The 20,324-nt window shown below is 45.0% G+C and overlaps 3 protein-coding genes across 6 annotated transcripts; 2 read left to right on the top strand and 1 right to left on the bottom strand.

The window, feature by feature from the left end:
* Positions 1-6,277: 6,277 nt before the first annotated feature.
* tor1 (torsin family 1) lies at positions 6,278-11,115 on the top strand. Of its 2 annotated transcripts, none has more exons than XM_084686307.1 (5): positions 6,278-6,577; positions 8,648-8,913; positions 9,033-9,208; positions 9,364-9,491; positions 9,630-11,115. In XM_084686307.1, exons 1-5 carry the CDS (start codon positions 6,376-6,378, stop codon positions 9,872-9,874), a joined length of 1,017 nt encoding a protein of 338 aa, XP_084542433.1. In that variant the 5' UTR covers positions 6,278-6,375; the 3' UTR covers positions 9,875-11,115. The 2 variants fall into 2 exon arrangements, with proteins under 2 accessions (XP_084542433.1, XP_084542434.1); XM_084686308.1 differs by lacking the exon at positions 6,278-6,577 and adding an exon at positions 7,698-8,363.
* Positions 11,116-11,291: 176 nt separating this feature from the next.
* nsa2 (NSA2 ribosome biogenesis homolog (S. cerevisiae)) lies at positions 11,292-13,696 on the bottom strand. The gene is made up of 6 exons (XM_084686310.1): positions 13,541-13,696; positions 12,800-12,987; positions 12,468-12,618; positions 12,110-12,289; positions 11,718-11,910; positions 11,292-11,589 (listed from the first exon to the last, which is right to left on the bottom strand). The coding sequence occupies exons 1-6, from the start codon at positions 13,541-13,543 to the stop codon at positions 11,522-11,524; spliced, it is 783 nt and encodes a 260-aa protein (XP_084542436.1). The 5' UTR covers positions 13,544-13,696; the 3' UTR covers positions 11,292-11,521.
* Positions 13,697-13,822: 126 nt separating this feature from the next.
* Positions 13,823-20,307, top strand: gfm2 (GTP dependent ribosome recycling factor mitochondrial 2). Of its 3 annotated transcripts, none has more exons than XM_084686301.1 (21): positions 13,823-14,039; positions 14,137-14,258; positions 14,342-14,420; positions 14,546-14,591; positions 14,703-14,800; positions 15,227-15,352; positions 15,489-15,577; positions 15,695-15,783; positions 15,915-15,975; positions 16,077-16,262; positions 16,463-16,543; positions 16,815-16,963; positions 17,123-17,263; positions 17,405-17,504; positions 17,728-17,926; positions 18,117-18,193; positions 18,543-18,681; positions 18,801-18,986; positions 19,311-19,426; positions 19,603-19,785; positions 19,902-20,307. In XM_084686301.1, the coding sequence occupies exons 2-21, from the start codon at positions 14,214-14,216 to the stop codon at positions 20,028-20,030; spliced, it is 2,319 nt and encodes a 772-aa protein (XP_084542427.1). In that variant the 5' UTR covers positions 13,823-14,039; positions 14,137-14,213; the 3' UTR covers positions 20,031-20,307. The 3 variants fall into 3 exon arrangements, with proteins under 3 accessions (XP_084542427.1, XP_084542426.1, XP_084542425.1); XM_084686300.1 differs by having other exon boundaries at positions 14,132-14,258; XM_084686299.1 differs by having other exon boundaries at positions 13,823-14,258.
* Positions 20,308-20,324: the final 17 nt, after the last annotated feature.

The raw sequence follows: 20,324 nt of genomic DNA, 5'->3' as shown, positions 1-20,324 counted from the left end.
TTGCTGTGTGCTCTGTAAATAGAGGGAAAACATTATATTTTCAGTGATGTAAAGTTTGTTATCTATCATTTGTTATCTTTGATCCATTTCATCATGTCCATAATGTTTGTTCTAAATCCAATTTTGTGGTCGAAAAAGCCCTGATCTCCCTCTGCTGTTGGGAATGAGTAGCGCAGGACCGTAACTCCAATGTCACGGACATGTGCACAAGACTCATCCTTATATCAAAGGAGAGGTAGAGAGAGGAGAGAGAAAGAGAAGGGGCGATAGAGAAATCCACGGTAGGGAGAGAGAGACGAGCGGTACCAAGCAGTAGGGATTGACTCATTCGATCGAGTGAGTGAAGCTTAGCTTTTTCCTCCCGATTGATCTACTCCTCTCACACCGTCATCTCATCCTTGACTTAACATGAATGTTCTTTAGGCCGTAGCTGATTGAGGGGTGGTGGTGGTGGTGGTGGTGGTGGGGGGCTGAGGGAGTGAAGGGGAGTGGGGGTTCAGATGGGGATGGAGACGGTGGTCTGTGTTTATGGTGAGCTTAGTAACTGACCCGTCACCTGTCTCTGAATAAGCCCTGGAGGGGCTCCCCAAAGTCTCCCTCCCCGTCCTCGACCTGCTCTGACCTCACGTGACCTGCTCAGGGCTCCTCCAGGGTCGCCGGGCTCCACTGCCGGGAGATGACAGAGAGAGATGGACGGAGATTTAAAAGAGGATGGAGGGAGAGGAGAGGCGGGGGGGGGGGAGGGGTTGGGCCTGGTTCTTTTGATCCCCAGTGACCTCTGTCCTTCTTTCTTTGACAGTGATCGCCTCCCCGCCTCCTCTCCTCCTCTTCCCCTCCTCTTCCCCTCCTCTTCCCCTCCCTCCCTCCCTCCCTCCCTCCCTCCCTCCCTCCCTCCCTCCCTCCCTCCCTCCCTCCCTCCCTCCCTCCCTCCCTCCCTCCCTCCCTCCCTCCCTCCCTCCCTCCCTCCCTCCCTCCCTCCCTCCCTCCCTCCCTCCGTCTTTACTACAGAACCACTTGTCGGATCACAACTCAAGTTTCAGCCAAGACCAAGAATTGGCCTCACATGGGTCGGATTACTTTTTTGTCCAACATCTGCTCCTCAACATGGAATCCCCCTCGTACCTGTTTGTGCGTGTTGTTGTAGCATATCAGCATCTGTTATCGGAGCTCAATTTTGCATTCGAATTACGCCAACGTCCGGTAACTCGTGGATTTCCTCTGCAGCGATAAAGGCGACGCACAGCGAATCTGGCAAACGCACCGCACATTCAGCCCCAACGTCTACAGCCGACCCCCCCAGCAACGGCCTCCCCCCCTCCCCCATCACCACTCCTCCTACTCCCTGCTCTGGTGAGCTTTGAGAGGATGCCCAGACCTGTCACACAGACTGATACTGTTACTGATGGGGGGAGGGAGATTGAAAGAGTGTGTTTGAGAAAGAGACAGGAGGGAGGGGGGGAGGGGAATGGAGAGAAAGGCTGAAAAAGACCTGTTGCGTAAACTGCCACCTTCAACCAATAAGGCCGCAGGTGTAGCCACAGATACAGTGATGGCGTGTGTATCCGAATGCTGTACGTGTCTAGTTTTCTCTGGTGTTGGTGTTTGATACGTTGACGTTGTCTGGAGACATCGATTCCCAGATTAGTCTTAATTGGGTTGCTACGGGAAGAGTGGTCTGTATGCTGGGATTAGACCAGATGTTCTATCTTAATCCATGCTCACATCGGACCCTGCCAAATCTCTGGGCTAGTAATCTGAAGGTTGCCAGATCGATTCCCGGCCGTGCAAAATGACGTTGTGTCCTTGGGCAAGGCACTTCACCCTACTTGCCTCGGGGGGAATGTCCCTGTACTTACTGTAAGTCGCTCTGGATAAGAGTGTCTGCTAAATGACTAAATGTAAATGTAAACATGACCAAACATCTACAAACTGTCATGCAAACACAAACACAAGCACACTCACTGGCTCACACAAATGCATTCCTACACACTTCCCTGTTCACCTCTCTGTTCAGTAAGAAGCATTAGATAAATAGAGAGAAGAGAGAAAGACTTACTAAAGAGCTGTAAGTATTACCATGCTGGCCAGGAGTTGTTAAAACTAAACTAAACTGTGTTGCTGTTCTTTGGATCAACTTTAAAAGTTGTCAACTGTATAACAGAAAATGTTTCACTTTCCTCAGAAATAAAGTATAATTCTTACCAAACTAGCAAGAGTCAACCTTGGGTCAGTGGGTTTCATACTGACAGTTATGACTAAACAATCCCTTTTCTTTGCAAACAAAAACACAGGAATGCAACAACAACAAAAAGTTAGACTAAATGTGTGAAATGTTTTTTCCTTCTCTCTGACAGAGAAAGAGTGAAGGAAGAGAAGTGCTGGTGTCTGTTGTGGACAATCAGGGTGCAGAGAGAGGAGCGCATGTTGCGATGTGTTCGTCGCTGTTTTCTCTCCGACTTTTGCTCAGTCCTTCTGTTTTTCTTTCCCCCTATTCTTTATTTTCATCCCTTATCTCTCTCGTTCATCTTTAACTTTCTGTCCAAGCAGATCTGGCCTTCGTCAGCAGCCAGAGGGGGAGAGGTAACCGTAACACCCCCCCTCACCCTCCTGCCTTCGTTCTTCATCCCATCCTTTCCTCTCCCTAGCCTTCCAATCCGTCCGTCTCTCTCTCTCTCTCTCACTCTCTCTCTCTTTGTCTCTCTCTCTCTCTCTCTCTCTCTCTCTCTCACTCACTCACTCACTCACTCACTCTCTCTTTCTCTCTCTCTCTCTCTCTCTCTCTCTCTCTCACTCACTCTCTCCCCTCTTCTGTTATTCTTCTTCACCTCTTTACCAACTCCCTCCCCCCACTCCCACGAAAACACAGTGGACCTTTGGCTGACAGACGGGGGCGGAAGAAGGGGGATTTACACCTCTGGTCCTGAGCCAGGGACAGTGCCAGGGGGGCGGGGGTCCCACGGCCACCGAGGGGGGTCTATCACAATGTCACGTGTGATTTATGCACCATAAACACACACCTACGATCGTGCACTTACATACCACCCCCCCACCCCCCACACACACACCAGCATTCCTTCCCTGTTCCTATCTTTTCGAAAACATGCCTTTACTTACCTTACGGAGACATTTGGTTTCTATAAAAGCCAAACCAGACTTGCTTAAAATAAAAAAAGTCAATCATAAGAGCTCAGCGATCAAGGGAATTGTGTTCATGCCCTTATAATAATAGAAAGCAACAGGAAAGCCATTTGACCACACTGACTTTAAAGCATCCACGAGGGCATAACCTTATGTTAAAACCACCAAACAACAATTGTTCCTTGAACCGCATTGCAACAAAAAAAAACACAGGTTGAAAATCACAGGTCAGTGGTGCGTGTCTCAGACACGGCCCTGAACTTTCTCTCTTTCTCTCTCACACACGCTGGCTGACCCACCTAACCGCGCAGCACTTTCTCCTCAGTCATAACATGGCATGTCCCAACGAGCGCCTTTTTTTCATTGTTTCAAACCGACAAACGCAGGTCCAACCGAATCAGACAACCTGTCTCAATAACCCATCATGGGTTGAAAGCTGGTGAGCTCTGAGCTCCTCTGGAGCAGGGGTGACACAAAGAGCTGGAGACTCAGGGAGGAGGTTGTTTGTGCTACGCTCCAGATCGTGGAGAGAGGGCAGGAGAGAGGAGGAGAGGAAGGTGAGAGGAGAGTATTTAGCTTGGCCTGGCATGAGCTCTGACTGTGGCGCTGGATGGCTAATGCCTCACGGACACTTAACATCAACACATGATCAGTCTTCTTGAACCCCTCAGCTTTACAGTCCAGATGAAAGATAGATTTGGAGGAATAAAGCAGTCGTGTGAATTATGTGTTGATGCTATGCCAAACAAGGCTCATTCCACAGGTCAGGGGAAGGCTTCCAATATGTGAACAAGAGAAAAATGCTGAACCCACCAATTGTTACTCCACAGCATGGCTGACTGCAAGCCATTCTTCAGAAAGAATCTGTTTTTAGCATTATAGAATGATAACATGAAAAATGGGTTCTCCCAAGCCAGACTGTAACCAGACTCAACAGTCTGGGTCATGCCCCCCCCCCCCTTCCCACAATAGTTCAATAAGAATAATGAGATTTACAGTGATTTATTAATTCCTTGTTTTATTCATCATTCACCAGGAAGGGAATCCCGACAGAGTGTGCAGACTGGCTTCAAGAAGGGCTATCCATAAGATTCTACTGTTCTGAAGGTAGCCTGACATGAAGCCTCCCATTGAGATGGGCTGATCTACTGATGTGACCCTCGTGCCCACCGGTTCTTCTCTTTTATTCTGTTCTAAGTTCCACACTGGGGGGGGGGGGGGGGGTTCTCCTCTTTGTGTGTGCGTGCATGTCTGTGTGTGTGTGTCAGTATGTGTTTCTGTGTGTGTCTGTATGTTTGTGTGTCTGTGGTGTTGTAATGCTGTAACATCTCAGTTGTGCAACATTCGGGGTAAAGCAAGACACACAATAACTATTTTGTTGAAAGCCTCGTACCAGCATGTTATTGCAGCATTGCATTACTATCCAACCACTTCCTAATACATGTGGTAAGTAATGGGAAAATGTTTCTTTGCAGCACATCAGTAACACTACCTAGGTCTGGCAGTCAGTTATCCACACTGCTTGTGGCATAGCACACCTAACGACACAATTGTGTAAACCTCTCTAATAACTGCAAATTGATACTATAGTGCCCTCTAATGGTACTTTTTGAAATATTTGATAGTTATCTTATGATTTGGCCAACACAGCTGTAAGCCAGAGATACTGCACGCTGTCAATATTCCGCTCTCGTCCCTCTTGCAATGTCACATTGTCAATGTGAACTGAATATTGAGTAACTCTTTTGACCACTATGTACAGCAGGGTTGGTTCTGGGGGTTGGGAAGTGGCCCTGTGACAACAAGCTTGGACCCCCTTGTGCCCCCCCTAAATCTAGAGACTGAAATCATTATTAGATTAAAATATGTGTTGCAATCATGTTGTTTTTTGCAAGAAACCACAAAACCATAGAATATAGTTGATACTGTAAACAAGTGAGGGAAACGCAAATCAATTGTGAAATAATTATGGTGGAACATGGTCTTTTGCCTGATAATGTCTGCAATGCAGTGAAAAAAACTATACGTTTAAATTGACTGACCCCTCTAACAGCACAATTGCCCCCAGCTTGGCCCCCCCAGCTGATGGTTTAGAACAGGGGTCCCCAAACTTTTCTGCGAGGGCCAGATCATTTTTCCTTTCTTAAATGTGGGGCTGGGTCGGACTGTAACAGAAAATTACATGGGCCGGAGTGACTACCAATATTGTTGTGGAGATTTTATTATGATTTATTTAATGATGTATTTATGCTAGATGTTATGTTATGATGTTATGATGATGTTGTTATGCCCCATACATCTGTACATGTCAAGGGTTATATATCCTATTAAAAGAGCATTATTACTATCGTAATGACCTTTTTTCATATTCATTGCTATTCAAATCAAAACATGTACTTACCTATGCATATTAATTAGTGTGAACTGTTCTTTTTATAAATAAATAAAAACATTATCTGGCATTGTTCAGAGGGCCTGTCCAAATGCGTGGGAGTGCCATATTCGGCCCACGAGCCGTAGTTTGGGGACCCCTGGTTTAGAACCTCCACTGCATTGTACAAAATACCAGATTTCCTTGATCCTAATATGTTTAGCAGTATGCACTTACAACCCTTGATTATCTGCTGTATGCCTACTATATGCACTATTTTTCAGTCGCTTTGAAGAAAACAGTCTGCTAAAGGGGGGTCAGATGGCTGAGCGGTTAGGGAATCAGGCTATTAATCAGAAGGTTGCCGGTTGGATTCCAGGTTGTGCAAAATTACTTTGTGTCCTTGGGCAAGGCACTTCACCCTACTTGCCTCGGGGAAATTCCCTGTAGGCCTACTGTCGCTCTGGATAAGAGCGTCTGCTAAAATACTAAATGTAAATGAAAAACAATGCCTTCCATTCCAATATTGATGATGCGTCGCAATGTTATTACATATTCTGATTTCTCTCACCTTCCAGAATCTATTTACCCTCCCGTTTACTAGGAAATAGTACACTGACTGTCATACCAATGTTGACGATAAACGTTTAGCTACTTTTCAAATTCAAATAATGAAAAATTACTTTTTGTTTTCTGAGCTTTTATTTTGAAAGGTTTTATCAAAAAAATCAACAGGAAATGAGACTCGGTTCAGCCTGGACTTCAACCTTTGAGCAGTGTGCTGATGTCAGTGCGGCTGAGAAGTGAATTTCAGTATAATACTGTAAATCTCAACTATCCAGAGGCCTGGTGACATTGATTGCGAGATGAAACCAAAAAGGGGGTCATGGTTGTTTCTGCTGTGGACGCTGCTGAATTTCACTTTGATTTCAGCGATTGATCCTATCAGTACCAGCATAGCGGTTGGCATGGCTGCCACTCTCACTGGCATCCTAGCGAACTACAAAAATATTTTCTACTTATTCCACGAAGGTTGCCGACCAGATTGGATCGCCTTGAACAGATCAGGTAGGTTGAAGGTAAAGCGAGCATGGCATCAGGGGCATTGCTACGGATTCACCAAAATGTGATGCCTACTTTTCGCATTTGTCTAGTCGTTGACAACTTCTTTGCCCAGCCCACCTGTGGCTGTCACAGGGAAGGCCAGCTGTGAAAAAGGAAGCACGTGAAGCAGTCAGCATTTAAGTTATTATGTCTAATCCGGAGAGGCTAGCAGTTAGCAAGATAGCTTTGAAACCATAGAGCCCTCCCTCGCATGGGGTCTCCAAAGCCACGCCTCATCATCACACAGCCTACACTACATTTCCACAAGCTGCATGAGCTAAATACTTAATTCCATTAACAGAATATATAAGAAAACTAATTTAAAAGTAAATACCTGTCCAAAAGATAAACAGTAACCGTGGCATGGGTTTTCAGGTCCACCAACTCCTGTAGCTAGTTGCGTCCAGCGTGGAAAAGCAACACCTAGCGTTATGTTTATTCTGCTTTTAAACCGCTATTGACCCAGACGTTATTTATTTGTTGATTTATTTTAGTCTTAGCTTTTACTTGTGGTTCAGAGGGAACACAACGTTGCTGTGGTTTGCCCTCCATTGTCACGCAAGTGTGTTTAGCTAGCACAGCAACAAGCATCCGAACAAGTTGCCCGGCGGTCATTCGGGCCAAATGCAATCAGAATCGTTTTATTCGCCATGTATGTTATACAAACACGGGATTTACTGTGGCAGGGAGGTGCAAAACACTGAACCTATATGAATCTTAAATTAAGTAAAAGTACAAGTAAGTAAAAGTACAAAAGTATTAACTTTTTCTAATAACTAAACAGTCTAAGAGTAAAACAAATTAAATATGAAATACAATATATTTAAAAATAAGAAAGCAGCATGAGTGGTCAACAGTGCAATCAGATGATTCAATGATCAATGATTGGTCAATCATGTTTTAGTCCTGTCACTTCCACAGAAGATATATTTTTACATTTAGACCACTTAAATTATTGATTGCTGTCAGGATGTGAAGAGACCAACCAGTATAACATTGTTCTTCTATCTGAAAACTATCACACATCCTAGCTTTAATTGCAAATTATCACTGAAGTGGTTCACTATCCATGTAGTGCATAGTAAGATATTGTGTTTTATTATGCGTTTTAATCGAACTGAAGCCATTAATGTGCGTTTTGGAGGACCGATTTTATTGTACTAGTGTTATTGTACTACTAGTAGGGTCCTTAAGGCTTCGGTTTGGCTAAAAGCTATATCTACTTAAATTGTAGCATTATTTTGAAAACGAATGATTGGCAAAATAAATTATTGAAACCACTTCCCATATTAATTTCAATAAAGTATTTGCGGACCTGTGATAATAAAAGTAATTTCTGATCTATAACCGCTAGTCCAATTTTGTGTGTACTGAATGAAGTTGGCTCGTTGAATGAATGGTTAGGGCGCAACAATGACTGTCGCAAAGTCACGTCTAACGTAACAGGATATAGCCTGTTTGCTTACTAACGAGTGGGTATCTGGCTATGGAACAACAGTAGCAACCGTAGCTTTCGGTTCTCTGCGAACATTTTACACCTCATATAGCTTGCTAGTAGGCTAAATTGTCATATTTAGAAAAATGAGAGTAACTTGCAAAACGCTATTACGATATGTGATGATCGCATGTGTAGCGTTTCATGCTGTTGAACCTTTCATACCAGTAGTTGATATTCTTGTAGGTGGCGTTGCAGTGTGGTGGGGTAGTCGGGAAAGTTGTAACCCAAAATGGATGAAATTCAATTCAACAGGTCGGATTAAATCTCTTGATGACCATTAATAACCAATTAGTTTGCTCCTTTAGCTACCATGCCATAATGGCTACTATGTAGCCGACTGTACTGCTTGGGGTTGCTGCTCGAACTAAGCTAGCATTGCGTCTTTAGCTAGGTGTGTGTAGCTACACCTACCCTATTTAAACGTCTACCCCACTAGCAAGATTTGTTGTGAATGTATATGTTTGACTGTTGTTTCTCCTATCATTGCGAGTGTAAATCAGACTGACGAGGCCACTAATACGCTTCTTCTCTTTTAGGATTGGAAGTAGACCTGCAGAGAAAAATGTTCGGTCAGCATATAGCTTCCAAAGTCATATCGAAAGCTGTAACAGGTTTCATGAACAATAAGAACCCAAAGAAGCCCTTGGTCCTATCTCTCCATGGGTGGACTGGCACAGGGAAGAACTTTGTCAGCCATCTAATAGCTGAGAACATCTACAGAGAAGGAATGAGAAGTGGCTTTGTCCACATCTTCACATCAGAGCTTCACTTCCCTCATCCAAGTCAGCTTGAGATATACAAGGTACCCAGACCATCCTTCATATGAAGCTAAACCTATGCCTTTCGGGGAATCAGGAAATATGTAGTCCTTTACTTTGTTTACACCACCAAGAAAAACAATGTTTTGTGTTACTTACTCAGTCCCAGTTGCAGCAGTGGATCAAGGGTAATGTTACCAACTGCCCACGATCCATGTTCATCTTTGATGAGATGGACAAGATGCAGCCCGGTCTTATTGACAGTATCAAGCCATACCTGGACTACTACGAAAAACTGGATGGTGTTTCATACCGTCAAGCCATCTTCATCTTCCTCAGGTGGGACACGCACCACCAGTTTCCAGGTTGTAACAAGAAAACGCTTGAACAAATGACATGCACACTTCAAAAGCTTATGTTTCTGTGTAGGTCAACAGGGGTTGGCAGAGGTTTATATGGCAAAAACATTGTGTTTGTGTGTTTTTAACTAACAGCAATGCTGGTGGAGAGCATATCACAGACACAGCCCTGGAATTCTGGAAGGCTGGGAGTAACCGAGAGGAGATTGAGCTGAAAGACCTGGAGACGGCTCTCTCTCTTTCCGTGTTCAATAACAAGAAAAGTAAACTTATGTCCTACCTCTGCCATCCAAACTCCAGCAAAAGAATGGGGTTACGCCTTAATACCTTGATTTTTCCTAGAATGTCATCTGTTATACTGTGCTGGTTCTTACTATTTCTCTTTCTCTTGGTTTCTCTAGGTGGCTTATGGCACACCAGTCTGATAGACAAGAATCTGGTGGACTACTTTGTTCCCTTCCTGCCTCTGGAGTACAGACATGTGGTCATGTGTGCCAAGGCAGAGATGGTCAGCAAGGGACTGAAGCCCGACCCCAAAATTGCGGACAAGGTGGCGAGTGACCTTGTCTACTTTCCTAAGACTGAGAGGGTCTTCTCTGTCAAAGGCTGCAAGACCATTGGACACAAGCTGGACTACTACACATGAACATTGAGAGCCCCCAATCATCAAGAGGCCCTTACTATTGCCTTCTGTTTGCACTTTCTTCTGGAAAAGTCTAAATCGATCCGAGTGATGAAGTCAGTAACTGAACTCTAATTGAGAGAGGGTGGTTACCCTTATATTTACCAGCTTCCTTATTCTCATGTGGAGGACATCGACAGATGACTTTGATCTTTGATGATGTTAAATCTCCATGCAGCTAACTCATTGAGTTACTTGAATTAGGGAAAAAAGAAGCAATACCAGAAGGGAAAGACAACCCTTGTAAACAATCAAGGTGCCTAACGATCCCTGCTTTTATCTACATTTGAATCTTAAATACAATTTCCTATTTTGGAGGGGGTTATGTCACTCATGAGTGACAAATGAAGTCTAGTCATGTTTTTAAAATAAATGGGGTAAATGAATTGTCATTAGAAAAAGCACTCACAAATGGTGCAATTTTGGTGCACTTAAAACCCAATTTGTATTTTGCTGGTTGATAATACTTTGTGTACTTTTTATTCCAACATGGAAATATCTGCCTTGATCCTCTGGTGTGCCTATATTTTGGACAGAAATTAAGCATTTCACCAGCATACTCCTGATCAAATTCTTTCATTTTGGTTCTCGTCTGTTAAATTCCGCAGGTGATGTACACTTCAAGTCAAGACACTGTTTATTTAAGATTATATCTGTTTACTGTGCCTGGCATGCAGTGTATTGTACATGCATATACATGCAGTTACAGTTCATGGCCCAAACATTAGTATCATGCACTTTCATCAAAGGCCTCTTGTATTTGATTTTTGTATGAAGTTGACAAGTTTGTTTTGGGTTATAATTAATGGATATCAACATGGCTGTTTTGGATGATTGAGGGGATTTTTTTATCAATGCTACTGTAAAAGTTTGCATGTACCCAAAGAAAGTCGATTCAACCAGGTAGTATTGAAACTTTGACTTTGTCAAGTGCTTGCTGTCAAAGCTGAGAGAGATTGGACTGGTCAAGGCGCTGCAGATTTATCATGCAAGGCCAGTTATTGTTTTGGGGGTCATGTATGGAATGTGTATTCTGTCACCTTCTGTATCTTCCAAGCCATTATTGTTTAAGTTAACCTGTTAGATGCTAATCCACAAAGACTTGAGTGCCAATATACCCAAGTGAGAGCTTCTCCACTACTGTTCTTTATGTCTGGTCATAATTTGCGTAAATCGGAAACCCAAATAAAGCCTAGTGATTTTTTTGGGAGTCTCATTAAATTATTTTTATAAATTAAGTTAATTTGTCAATTTAATCTAATTGACATAGCGCCCTCAATTGCTAAATAAATTGCTGTCTCATTCCAAGCAATTTAAAGCTAAAGTTTAAAGCACCTTAGTTTAGCAAGGACCCATATATTTCTGAAATGATTCCAATCAGTTTCTACGAATGACAACTTTATTTGACAAATCCACCCTTTTTTGTTACATAATCTTAGTGACAGCAATACAGACACAGTGAGCCATCTGAATGGTGCCTGGTGGTTTTCAGGCTTGGTTACTCTCAACCTTGGCTTTTCTGGTCTGGTCCATTGCTCAAAAAGAGGCAAGAGACATCTCTGGTAATGTGGAAAATCACAGGCACAGTCTTTAGAGTCTTTTTTCATTTCTTTACACAAGCAGAACAGCGTTAATGCAGCCGTCGTTCTCTGGGTTATTTGTCACCTGGGCATATTTACCTATGGGGAGGGAAAAATAAAAAAGGTTTAGTCACTGCTCCTTCGTTGACTGTGAAATATAGATCTCTATGATACAAGGTTCAAATGGGTTCAACAACAGCTTGTCATCTGACATTGACATCACTCACCCCAGATGACCTTTCCCCCCTGTGTGACCAGACCCAGCTCGCTGACGTTGACCTCCACAACAGTTCCCTTGGTGATGACCCCCAGAGTGGTGTAGAGGGGGGACGAGGGGTTTTTCTTCACCCCCAAGATGGGCAGGCAGAACGTGGCCTTCAGCTCTGGGTGGGTCACATGGGCCTTTTTGAAACGTAAACCCTGAAGAAGGGAGAGGGGGATGGGTTGGGTTCAAGAGGGAGCCAATAATAGAAATAAGCTCTTTCAATGACGGAGAGGAAATTAACATAAAAAAACAATGCAATATAAGAAAGTAGTACACTCAAGACCAATTTAAGAAAGTAATACAATTGACAACAAAATCAAATACAAAAAAGGACAAGATCAGTAGCAACCTTACCATGGGTCTGATGAAGCGCTCGTACTTGGGGGGCTTACGGGTGAAACCTTCACCAACAAAGCAGACCTTAGTCACCATCCTCTTCCAGGCCTTCTTCTGCCTCTTTCCTGTGCGGATGACCTTGAGCACCTCCGTCTCTCCCTGGGCTCTGACCTTGGGCAGCGGCACCTCCCATTTACCCTGGAGGGATAGAACAGAGGATCGGCTGGACCATCAGAACCTTCTCTTTGTATGAGTATGAGTTGTCAGGGCGACACTGCACTGCTTTTATTTTTCTATTGTGATTTCCCCAAGTTTCCATTTGCGCATCGTTTATCATCTTGGATGCGCGGAGTGTGTAGATGCCTTTGGTACTCACAGCTTTCTCTTTCCTCTTCTGCTTGATCATGTTGGACAGCACCTTGGCCCTCGACTGTCCTTCTCTGTCCAGCAGGTAGGCTGGGACCGCTCCCTCTGGAGTCTTGTCGTCGTTCTTCTGCTTGGTCTTCCTCTGTTCGTGCATTTTGATGCTGCACAGAGGTGAACATTAGACGTAGGTCAGAAACCTCTCAAGACTAATGAGCATAGGATAATTATATTAGTGTCAATGACAGTATTAAAGTGACAATGATGTAAATGACACATGAAGTGCTTGGTGACGATTCGTCTTTTGGGAAGAGCATCGCTCATTATCACCGGAAGGCTACTCACGTTTTCTTCATCTGGACCTTCTCTGAATGCCTCTGTTTGTGGTACAGTTTGGCCTTCAGACCGATCATCTTCCTGGCCTTGTGGGAGCGTTCGTGTGCCTCACGGCTCTCCTTCTTTCTCTTCCTCTCGTGGTGGTCCAGGCGGTAGCCATGCCGCTTGCGGTGCAACTCTATATGCTCGTTCTGGGGCTGTGAGGGGCAAATATGTCAATGACTTGCAAGCAGTTATATGGTGGAACTATAGCCTAATGTGTTAGCGAATATAAAAAAATATAGATCAGCTTTCTATTGTCTTTAGATTTTGGACTGTTATCCATAACCATGTGTCTCTGATTGGTTTATAACAGCAATACAATATAGGCTTATTTGGTCAGGAAGTGTGTGATGATCATAGTATAATGATTTAAGTATTTCAGACACATTTACCATCATGAACCATAGAAATGACAAGAGGCGTTGCAAACAGTGTTTTAATGATCTACGTTACCTACTACAGTGCCAACAGAACTTACAGAATAATAAATCCTAACTCATAGGCTTAACTATACCAAAACATTCCAGTCTGCAAGCTAAAGACAATGTTTTACTTTGTGCGTCAATTTGTTGTCAAACAGTGCAACGTACTACACATACAGTGCGTTAGCATGTCATCGCTGCCACATGTTGACTTAGCATAATAGGCTAACACTCTATTTTGCTTAATACACCGCACAATTAACTTGTAAAAAGGTAATAAACCTACCATTGTGTGTCTTGAATGTTACGTATTCCTGAAAAAGCGACTTGATGGAATTGGTTGCAAATTATGTTGGTTTTAGCCGTTAATGTGCTCCGGGCTTGGGTCAGTGGTGTTATTTTCCCAAAGCCAACAGTTTAAGGGAAGTACGTCATACGACGGTGTCTACTTTCTATGTTCCGGTATGAAATCATTACTAACCGTGCTTTCTACGGACACCTAATTATTATTTTTTTCAAGGAAATCATATGCTACTGAAGCACCTTGTGTTACATCTATATTTTTATTATTTGGAGGAATTTGGAGGCTAGGTCCCAGTACCTGGAATAAGGTTTCGCGCACTGCTGGAACAGTAAAAATGACTAATGTATTTTCGGGGAAGTATTTTGTTGAGGCACTACACTAGGAGAGCGAGGATACTGAATTGGGGGATGTAACTTCGACATGTAACTGAGTTAACAAACAAAATCTAGTGACCAATGATAGATCAAAGATTTATCTTATGGTAAATAAAGGTCTATTTATAAATAATGTGCTAAGTTTCCTGCATAGTGAGTTTAATACCAACAAGGTTAATGACATTCACCTTGATTGTAGTATAGGTTGTCATGCAAGTAAGAGGAAGGAAAATCTCTGATTGTAAAGGCCGAATGGCTTAAATGTCAATATCGCGTTGAAGATGCGACTCAGAGCGACCTTTGGGACGTGCAGGGTGGTGGTTGTGGTAAGTGCTGTAGCAGGCTTACTGAAAATCTCCTATCTTTCAGGAATATTTGGAAACAATGTCTCCTGTGTTGATTTCAACAGTGTAGCAGTTTGTTCAAAAATGGCCCGCAAACCTGCAAGTGGCGATACCAGGGGAAGAGAAAGTACAGCTTTATGCCAGGTGAATGTAACAAATTCCAACACTCCATCTTAATTACATCAAAGCTAAGTGAGTCGGCACAGGACTGATTTTGTGATAAGAATCAGTAATATCTTTACAACCTTATGTTTTGTTAAATGTTACAGATGACGTCAAATCATTACGAACTGTGGTCAACCCAGACATATCCAAGTAAGTAGTTCAAAGACAATCTAATGCATGATGAGATAGTCATGGAAGCTACAAGTGTGCACGATTTCACGGAACTCTCTCTCTTCTCTCCCCATTGTTGTTGGTCTTCAGAATCAGGAACATTGGCATCATGGCCCACATAGATGCAGGGAAGACCACCACCACCGAAAGGATGCTGTACTACTCAGGCTACACCAGGGCTTTAGGAGGTGGGGGGAGGGCCTGTGGATAGTTCATATATTTACTGTGTTTTTCCTACATGAAACATTGTTAGGGTATGATGAAAGGTCTACGATCTCTCACTTGTTCTTTCGCTCTCTCCCTGTCTATGTCTCTCTCTCCCTGTCTCTCTCTCTCCCTGTCTATCTCTCTCTCTCCCTGTCTCTCTCTCTCTCCCTGTCTCTCTCTCTCCCTCTCTCTCTCTGTCTCTCTCCCTGTCTCTCTCCCTCTCTCTCTCTCTCTCTCTGTCTCTCTCCCTGTCTCTCTCTCTCTCACTGTCTCTCTCTCTCTCCCTGTCTCTCTCTCTCTCTCTCCCTGTCTCTCTCTCTCCCTGTCTCTCTCTCTCCCTGTCTCTCTCTCTCTCCCTGTGTGTCTCTCTCTCCCTGTCTCTCTCTCCCCCTGTCTCTCTCTCTCAGATGTTGATGACGGGGACACAGTGACCGACTTCATGGTCCAGGAGAGGGAACGGGGCATCACCATCCAGTCGGCAGCTGTCACCTTTGACTGGAAACGATACAGGATCAACCTTATAGACACCCCCGGTACAGCCAGCCTCACAACATACTGCAGATCAGCTCTAGTATCGAAACATGAGGAATGGACAGTAAGCATGACGCATAGACACGGACACGGCTCAAGCCCACTCTTCCTGCACGCGCGCGCGCGTCTGTGTTTCAGGGCACGTCGACTTTACCCTGGAGGTGGAGCGCGCTCTGCGTGTTCTCGACGGCGCGGTGGCAGTGTTTGATGCCTCCGCTGGTGTGGAGGTAGGTCCCAGTACCTGTCAATCAAACAGTGCGGTGCGTTCCTTCTCGCGCTCGCCCAGGTGTGGGCCATCCCAGCTGGGGTTGAACCGTCTCCTCCCTGTGTGTTGCGCATGCCAGGCTCAGACTCTGACCGTGTGGAGGCAAGCAGACAAACACCAGGTGCCGTGTGTTTGTTTCCTGAACAAGATGGACAAGCCAGCGGCCAGGTACAGCTTCCCACGCCTGCCAACCCTGTGGAAGGCTCCCTGTTGTCGGGGGGCAACACGCGTCTTTGCTGTGGATTCTTAGAGGAATCTTCAATATATTCTTTGAACGTTGTGTCCTCTTCTTGTTCCAGTCTAAGTTTTTCCATTGAGAGCATTAAGAAGAAACTTAAAGCCAATCCTGTTCTCCTACAGGTACATTTACTTATAAATGATTAATGTTACGTTAAACCGGATAACAAGGCTTCGCGGAACTGTAGTACAAGTTTTCATGCATAACGTTATCTGTTTCACAGATTCCTATTGGTAGTGGGAAAAGCTTCGCAGGATTGGTTGATTTGATAACGAACCAGCGAATGACATGGCATGGAAAGACCAGGGAAGAGGATGGGCGTGTTTTTGAGACCAAACCCCTCAGCCAATCAGATGACCCGGAGCTTCTACAAGAAGCCAAGGAGGCCAGGGGAGCTTTAATTGAACAGGTACAGGATATTACATAATTATCCCAACAGTCAGTGATTTGTGAATGCTGGAACACTCTCACAGGAATGATACTATTTAAAGTTTCTACTCTTACACAAGATAATATACCAATTTCAAACCTTTATATGTAAAAACAAGAATAGCAAAATGTTCAATATTTGTGTCAAGTTATGAGTCTCTCAAACACTTTTTTGAACAGGTTGCTGATCTGGACGATGAGTTTGCTGAGTTGTTACTTGGTGACTACAGTGAAAACTTTGATGCTGTTCCTCCTCTAAAAGTAAGAACCACGTAATTCAACCGTATCTTTTTTGTGCTGATTATTGTAAATGTTTCTTCAGAGATTAGTTCGCAAATTCCTGTGAGAGGCAAATCGCAGAGACAAAGACATTTAACAGTACAGATGTGAGCTCCATCGGCCTTCTGGCGGCGCTATCGTAGAAAATACCATTTCTAAAAGATAGGCCCTCTACACTGTAAGTTGGATTGACTCTAAACATGTCTCAGATTGGTTAAACCTTTATTCCATCTGTGTGTGTGTGTGTCCCCAGCTGCAGCAGGCCGTGAGGCGGCTGACCCTCGCCCGTAAGGGGGTGCCCGTGCTCTGTGGGAGCTCCCTGAGGAACAAGGGGGTCCAGCCCCTGCTGGACGCCATCACCGCCTACCTCCCCGCCCCCAACGAGAGGCACCACGACCTGGCGTGAGTGAGGCCACCCCAACCCCCTCCCCCCTTCCTCCAATCACAACACGCGCATCAGGTGATATCTCACCAGACATCGAAATGTACTTCGGTCCACAGAAAGACCTCCCGCAACCTGTAGCCTGTGTGACTTCAGTAGGGTTTTTCTTGTGTTCGAAGGCGTTGGTATAAGGATGACCTCTGCGCCCTGGCCTTCAAAGTGCTCCACGACAAGCAGCGTGGGCCCCTGGTGTTCCTACGGATCTACTCGGGCACCTTGAAGCCGCAGTCGGCCGTGCACAACATCAACAGGAACAGCACGTAGGTGGAGGACTCACGCGCAACTCACGCGCTAGTACAGCCGTAGCAATCCCCATGCGTGGGCAGCCCATTTATTGGCTCGGGATATCGCCACTGAATTTGCCCCTGGTGTGTGACCTTTGCTCCCCTGGGTGCGTACAGAGAGAGGATGAGTCGGTTGCTGCTGCCATTCGCTGACCAGCATGTGGAGATCCCCTCCCTGACTGCGGGGAACATTGCTCTCACTGTGGGACTCAAGCAGGTAGCGCTCCAGCAGGCGGCATCGATTCACTGCTTTTTGATCCGCAACGGGGGAAAACAGTCACGACAAAACTACTGTCGAGCATGCTAACGCTATACAGGCTAGCCATATAAGAAATGTTGTCAAATTCAAAACGCGTACGCGATATTCCATCTCAACCCTGGGTCCTAGTCCTCCAGAGGGCACCAGTGTGTCACCGCTGTCCCCTCTCCCTCCCTCTCAGACGGTGACAGGGGACACCATCGTGTCCTCAAAGGCCTCAGCTGTGGCCGCGGCCCGGCGCGCCCAGAACGAGGGAGAGGGGGAGAGGAGGAGAGGAAAAGGCGGAGGGGAGCAAAGCAGCCTGGTCCTGGCTGGCGTGGAGGTTCCCGACCCCGTGTTTTTCTGCTCCATAGAGCCCCCAACAATGTCCAAACAGACAGGTAAATTCCCACAGAATACCTACCCATTGCCAAAACAGACTCCAGAATCTCCCCCACACGTGCTGAAGGCAAAAGGCTCAGATTTTAGTGGGCTCTGTCATGTTACAGCATGGTTGTCAGTACCCATAACTGCGCAATAGTGTAAACGTATTTTCCCTATCATGGCAAAAATACACCATGTTTCAAACAGATCTGGAGAATGCCCTGGCCTGTTTACAGAGAGAAGACCCCAGTCTTAAGGTCAGGCTCGACCCAGACTCTGGACAGGTAAGAGAACATGCTACTCAAATATTTAATGAACAGTGTTCACTAAAGTATTCAGCCAAGTGCTGTGGAAAGTCTTTTTTTTATTCATTTTTTAGATCAGATGAAGTATAGAATCTAATAGACGATTATTTGTTGCAAAATGCAATACTTTATAATCTCAGTATAAACCTTGTTGTACTGTAGAATATTTATTTTTCAAATAAAATATTCTAGATAATAATACTATCATTCTTTTTGAATATTAATATTATTTTTGAAGTGTCTTGTCTTCTAGAATATTGTATTTTTCATGTATATAAAACCTAATGTTTTCCAAATGTGTTGTGTGGGTTAAACGTCGTCTTGTCAGACTATCCTGTGTGGGATGGGGGAGCTGCACATTGAGATCCTGCATGACCGCATCAGGAGAGAGTATGGCATCGAGACCCACCTGGGGCCCCTACAGGTGGCCTACAGAGAAACCATCCTCCAATCCGTCTTCACCACAGGTACACCCAACTGCCACGTTTTCCCATCAGTAGCTTGGCAATCAAACATGCTCTATCAGCATTAGCTTCCCATTAGCATGATCACATTAGCATCCATGTGTATCGGCCTGACGTTTCAGACACGCTGGACCGGACAGTGGGGGAGAGGAGGCACATGGTGACGGTGGGCCTGGTGGTCAGCCCTGCCCCAGACCCATCAGACGCTACTTCCTGTGACATCACCTGGGAAGAGGAAGTGAAGGGTCACTTGTCGGCAGATTTCCGTGAGGCCGTCGAGAACGGCGTGCAAAGCGCCTATCTCCAAGGTAACCGGGTTCCCTATGAGAGTAGCCAATACTACTGTCCCAGTGATTCTCAATCTGTAGTTTGTGTTATCATTCTTTGTTGTGCAATGTCAATGTCGTCAACTCAACAAAACAACATACTGTTTGCTGTCAATAGGTATGGGCAACTACTGGTTGTCTATAGCTCACTAATCCCCTGTTTTTGCTGTGATAGCACAGTGCACTAATGGACCCCAACAAAGCCCTCTTTTTCTATCTAAATCCCAGACCTTCCGTCACATGATCATTGTGTGCGTGTCCTATCCTTATGACACTAAAAGTCATTGTGTGCTTGTCCAATCCCAGGTCCGTTGCTTGGTTACCCTGTGCAGGGTGTTTCCACGGCGATCAAGAGTGTGACCATGGAGCCCGGGACTTCGCTTGCCATGGTGTCCGCCTGTGTGTCCCGCTGTATGCTCAAGGTAGGGCTCCACACACACACACACACACACCATGTCTGCAAGGTGTTTGTATGTTGGGTTTAAAGATGACTATTAACATTGCCAGTAGCATAGTCGATGTTGATGATGTCGTTAGGTTGTGGACAGTACGATTGTGTGAAGTTCAATAATGGCAGTTAATAACGTTGTCCCTGCAGGCTCTTAAAAAGGCGCGGGGTCAAGTCTTGGAGCCGGTGATGTCCCTGGAGGTCACGGTGGGGGAGGAGTACCTGAGCCCCGTGCTGGGTGACCTGGCCCAGAGACGTGGTGGCATCAGGGACATCCAGAGTCGCCATGACGACAAGGTGCTGCTGGCCTCCGTGCCCCTTGCCGAAATGATGGTGAGTGGCCGAGAGCCGTAATTTTCCGTGTGTCAAATATCACGTCTTTACCCAACACACGTTCAGGTTGGATTTGAACCTACAACCTTAACTATTGATCTCATCCTGTTTCGTAGGGCTACTCTACAGTGCTACGAACGTTGACCTCGGGGAACGCCACGTTTTCCCTGCAGCTGGACTCCTACCAGGCCATGAATCCCCAGGAACAGAGTTCCCTGGTCAACAGGATGGCCGGCCTCTCGTGATACTGTCTCTTCCTGATATTATGATTTCATTTCCTGATTTCATTTCCTGTAGTTGAGTGGGAGGAAGGGAAATGTGGACAACTGGAGTCAGGGACTCTGAACATGTTCTGCTTGATATTTAATAGTACCTCTGACGTTTGCTATTGGCATGAACGTATCATGTCTTTGCACTATCAAGTTCTGTCTCCATGTTAACAAGGAGTTGCCATTGTTTCTCTGTTAAATATGTGGTATTAAAGTGTGTGCACAGATTGGGAATCGGTTGTGCGGTGTTCAATAACTGCATCTGTAAAA

Source organism: Hypomesus nipponensis, chromosome 22, assembly GCF_054491055.1.
Source record: "Hypomesus nipponensis isolate SF chromosome 22, ASM5449105v1, whole genome shotgun sequence".
Taxonomy (NCBI): Eukaryota; Metazoa; Chordata; class Actinopteri; order Osmeriformes; family Osmeridae; genus Hypomesus; species Hypomesus nipponensis.
Note: the sequence above shows the minus strand (reverse complement) of the source record. Positions and strands in the feature narration are given on the sequence as shown.